Genomic DNA, 5,644 nt, shown 5'->3' with positions numbered 1-5,644 from the left:
CCTTCAGTAAGAGATTTTTAAAAATTCAGAAAAAAAATGTCTAAGCATTTTTTTAGGAAAAGTCATACTTCATGCCCTTCTTCATTAAATTCCTTGCCTTTGCTGTAACAATTAGTGAATAGCATGTATAAATATTTCAATCTACAAGACTTTATTAAGAAGAAGATTTGAACATAAATTTTAATAAAGGACCACTTACAGGAGATAAATAAACATAGATAAAATATGTTGTTTTTGTGAAATAATAGAAAATGGCTAAAGATTCTTTATATATGTATTGTTATTATAATTAAGTCTTAGAACACATGTTCATAAAGCATTTATTTATATCTAATGTTCAGAAGAAAAATTAATCAGTATTTAATGTCATATGATGAGAATTCAGTTCGTTACTTTACAAAGATCAGTCCATACAACTTTTGCTGGTTTCGTTTTCTAAGAGTTTTAGTGAAACACATATCAGATCGTTACTTTTGTAACATATGTCAACAAGTTTACTCATAATTGTTTCTTCTGCATCTCAATGTAAGTTCACTTACCGAAGACAATAAGAAGTTAACTGCAGATATATATATATATATTTCAATATATATATATATACTAATGTGGATACAACATTTCGAGCAATGCTCTTCTTCAGGTATCACTAACTGAACAGTAAATCCACAAACGGTTTTTCGATTACATGGCTCAACTGTCGAGTGTGCATGTAGGATCTTGAAATTCACAACTTTTGTCATTTTTTCTCTCTCACTTGGGATAACTTGGTTTTCAGTCACATGACAAGAAGTAACAGTGTAGTGATTAATACACAGCAAAGATTGAAAGGTTAAATCTATATGCGAAAAACCCTTGATCATAGATATTATTAATCACCATTTGATTTTAGAGATATATTTGCACTGTCATGATTGCTTTATTTTGTTTTTCTTCACGTTAAAAAACCATATATTTGATTCATCTTTCTTCGTTAATTTCACGTAGATGCATGAATTAGATTGACAAACATTGGACATTTTTGTTTGTTAAAAAATAAGAATAATGTACGAAAGTTACGTAATTTTGTATGTTTATTATCCCTAATTCTGGATCATTACGGTATTCTCTAATGTTAATTTATTTTGAGTGTTAGGTTAACAGGAATCAACATTTTATCGCTGAGTTAGGTACTTAAATGAGAGCAGTAAAGTAGCGTTAAGAAAAGCTATAGCAAGTTTCCAGTCATGACCCACTTAGAATTTCTACAAATTTTGAACAGAATGTTCAAATGGATATTAAAAACATATAATTTAAGGCTAGATAAACACCGATATGTAAAGAAAATATGTCAAAACGTGTTTTCTATTTCTTAACGCTCACCATTTCTCTCGATTAGACTAATATTTTAAATACAGTAATTTCATAATAAACTTAGGATAGGTCAAGGTGAAAGACGCTTATCCAACCTCAGTTTAAAATGTTATTCGATTAATTTGAACAATTTTGCTGAATGCCATTTTTTTGCTGCTGAAACTGTTCTGAGTACATATGCATTAGTCTCGTGATAAAAAGTCTCTATAGAGGTTATTATATCAAGAATTGAAATGTAGAACACTTCGATACAAAACGTGAAATTGAAAAATAGCTCTGTGGAGTAAAAGGCCCAGTGTTGGGGATATGACGTCGCTCTGCCCCTTCTCGACTGAGTATGTTATAAAAGTGCTAGTCGCTCTTGTTATTGTTCATAGAGTTGAACAAATACCTTGTTGCTGTTAGCTGGCTGCCTGTCCAGTAGGTCAAAATTATGGACGATTATACTTGAGCCATATGGGTCCCTAACTTGACCGTTTAACCTATGTGCACACACGTTTAAGTTTAAAATTCCAATTCCCACAAATTAAGGTAACAGCAGAAGACATGGGCGCCCGCAAGAAGGGGCAAGAGGGGGCATGTGTCTCCTTTATATTTCACAAAAAATCGCACGTATTATGATATAAACTTAACATTGTAGTTAAACTAACTATTTTTAGTAATTTAAGAACACATTATTTTAGTCTGTTGAGTTATACTGTAAAAGCTGATCTCCTATATACATCTCCTCCCCCCCACCCCACCCACACACACACACCTGGAAAATATTTCTGTGGGCGCCTATGGCAGAAAATATAGCCAGAATTCTTAGTAATAGGTATGAATATATATTACGTCATTATTTTTCATCGGAATATACTGAAAAAAATTGACATTAATATCACTGACTTTTAAATATAGGAATATTATCCCACTAATAGCAATTTGGTAAAAACTTGTCGTTTGTTTAAACATATGTTATACCTAAATGATATATGACTAGAAATATTGTCAGATTGCAATTATGAACTTTCAATTAAACAAAATCTTGCAGCATTTACAAAACAAGTAATTGCAGTTCACAGAAACTTTGTGTCTTGAACAAACTTAAAACTGCTTGTTACTGTAATGACGATGTGTTACATAACTTTCTAGTTAGCTTTAAAAATTCAGTAACTTATAGATTAATTTTATTTTTTGAAGTTCCTAACGCTTTACCGTACGTATTTTACACAAAGTTAAAGCTATTTTATCTCAATTTTTTAGGAACCAGTTGCAATCATAAGCTACATTTACTCAGTGTATTTAAAAACGATAAGAAAGAAGAAATCAAAAGGTTTTGACAGAAAATATTATGTATTTAGTTGAAGGTATGGTACAAATAATAAGTTACTTGTTTTTACGTACACTCTAATTTAAATTGGCTGAGTTTGTTATAAAATGATAGCACCACAAGTGCAAAAGAGGAAATACAGGCTCGTTTTTCATTTTTTAAGTATGTAAGGATTCCAGGTTTTTGTTTTATAGACAACGATCTGAAATGCGTTAAGTTTTATTATTCAAGATTGTGAACATAATTTTTTTTCGTCAGTAATTGGTATTTAATTTCATATCCAAAATATTTGGATTTTTTTTATTTAGTGAGGAAAAGTTAAATCAACCTTTTTTGACTAGATGGAGCCACATAGCAATGCCTTTCACAAAAATATAATCGCTATTGTAATGATCAAGCATGTAAAGTTAATATATGTCACAAGAAAAAGAAAAAAAATCATGCCTGTTTATAAAACCAAACATTTCTTTCTTAATACATCTTTATTGATATAAATTATTGCTACCACTTTACAAAATATTGAATAATATATTTTTGAAAAGAATCCACAAGAACATAAACTTTGTCAGTGTTTTTATAGATATTAAAAATCATATTAACATTTTATGTAAGTGCTCACATAATAATTGGATGTATGTATACACGGAGAGGGATCATACAACAAGAATTTAGCGTGGAATCTTTTTAAAATTTTTCTTCGTGTTTAAATCCACATAAACGTCACTTATACATTGTTCTAATATAGAATAATTAACGATGTTATATAATTGTTATTCAGCAGGATAAGTCCATAGAATTAGTTAAGCATTTACTTTTATTTCTATTTCAAAATATTTAGGCAGTGATTCGTCAGTGCATAATGGGTTTATTAGCCACTCTAAGTCTGCAAGACTTTCTGGATATCGAAGGTAGGTGTTTTTCAATCACTTGTTGGTGCACATTACATAGGAAAATCATAAGAAATATTTATGTTGGTACACCTTATTATTTCAGAACAGATATTTAAAACTTTTTCACCAATATTTAAACTGAAACATGCATTGGATATAATTCATTCTTAAAATAATGATATTGAAATTTTTAGCTCATACTTTCCAAATATGATGAATCATTGATTTTGCTTTATGCTCATGAAGGTTTGGACAGTTAAAAACGGACCAATGGATCAAGTTGACCTCATTTGAACAGTCATCTCTTTGTTTACTCAGTCTTTTGGTATGCTTTTCTATGGAATATATTTAAAGAGAAACTGGACAAAATCATTAAAATGTGGCAACAATTCACTATTTTATTTTTTGTGCCTTCGTAAATCACTGAAGTCTTTTAAATTTCTCTTTAAAAATTTAAATAAAGAAACTTTCCTATCTAATAATCTTTAAATCTGTAGTATTATTTTGTTTTTTAAAAATGAAATGTGGAAAAATTAAACAGACTAGAGGCCAAGTTGACACCATTTTAACGCTCAGTCTTCTGATGTTGTCCTGCTAGTAATATGAGCTGATCCACTTTTTAGTTTGTCCAATGAACAGATAAATAAGTATGAAGAGATCCACTCAGACATGTTTGGTAATAATCACTGAAATCTGAAAATAATTCAATTGATTCTAAGCTTTTTATATATTAAATGCCACATAAAATATGGAGAGATAAATCAAAATATTTTTAATTCTAAAATTTGAAGTTCCACCTACATTAATTTTGAATGTCAGAATACAAGTCACAAAGCATAATTGAATTTAAGAAATTTATAACCTGGTATGTTTTGAATAGTATTTGAAAATTACCAAAAACTTTAAATAAGAATATATTTTTACAACATGCATAGTAGTTAATGCTAATATTTTTACAGTATCTGTATATTTTTACCATCCTTGTTTCATAGTACATTAACTTTTTTTTTCTGCATTTGGAGACAGTGTATAACTGATAACAAGATTTGCCTGTGTTTTTTAATTTTGAAAAATTTCAAATTGTGCCACTTACTCAATATCCCACAACACCAAATTACAGCGACTGCTTCTATTGTGCATTCACTTTCAGATGAAAATAATAAAAAAAATTGCTAGCTCTGCTATCATAGGCATATTTATTTATTATATAGAAAAGTAAGCTCAAGTACTTTTTTTTGCTCATTCATGATATCCTAGGCTTTAGTCATTATTCAGAAAGTTTGCTAAAATATTTCATTAAACAATAAGAAACTGCTTTTGTTATGCACCATATTCAACATTTTTAGATCATGCCATTTTTAAACTTCATTAGTGGTATTTTTTTTTCTACTTTTATAACCCTTCTAGCTTTATAACAACCCTCCAAATTGAAGTATCTATAAAAAAAAGTAATAATTAGTGAATTGTACACATAGTAGTTGTTGGCTTTAAGACCTGTACTAAATTTGATCAATTACAGTAGCTGAACAAGCATGAAAACACTAGTTGCTTATCTTTCTATTTGATTTTTGGAAAAAAAAAATAAGTATGAAGGTTAAACCACTGCAGTTAGAAAGTTTAATTGAAGTTTTGGAACAAGTTTTGCTAAACAGATAATGTTTACAAGATAAATACTTAGTTTTGTCAGTTATTTTTCTGCCTTGGCATAAGTTGGAGTTAGAGGTGAAATCCATGTTAAAATATATCATTGATTCTGCCTTACAACCTAGTCAGTCATGAAAGGGTTAATCATTTATTTATTAGTGTTACTGAGCTGGGTGAGGAAGATTTCTGACCACACTGTTCTGACAGTTCTAAGTGAATTTACTGGGTAGGAAATTATACATAATGGTTGTTGAAAGAGATAAAAAGAAGTATGTTGTAGGTCAAACCACCGAAGACAACAAGGAGTTAACTACAGATACATATATTTTAATATATATACTATTGTAGATACAACATTTTGGGCAATGCCCTTCTTCAGATATCACTAACTGAACAGTAAATCCAAACGTGTTTGATTATTTCTTATCTTATTCCTAGATGGATATAT

The 5,644-nt window shown here is 29.4% G+C and overlaps 1 protein-coding gene across 1 annotated transcript in view; it reads left to right on the top strand.

Annotated features, from left to right (window-relative positions):
* Positions 1-5,644, top strand: part of LOC106478188 — an 84,639-nt gene that overhangs the window by 51,257 nt on the left and 27,738 nt on the right. Inside the window, exon 6 of the mRNA XM_022381883.1 lies at positions 3,501-3,570. Coding sequence (XP_022237591.1) covers positions 3,501-3,570 — 70 coding nt within the window. The remainder of the gene's footprint in view (positions 1-3,500; positions 3,571-5,644) is intronic.

Source organism: Limulus polyphemus, unplaced genomic scaffold, assembly GCF_000517525.1.
Source record: "Limulus polyphemus unplaced genomic scaffold, Limulus_polyphemus-2.1.2 Scaffold9, whole genome shotgun sequence".
In the NCBI taxonomy this organism is placed as follows: Eukaryota; Metazoa; Arthropoda; class Merostomata; order Xiphosura; family Limulidae; genus Limulus; species Limulus polyphemus.
Note: the sequence above shows the minus strand (reverse complement) of the source record. Positions and strands in the feature narration are given on the sequence as shown.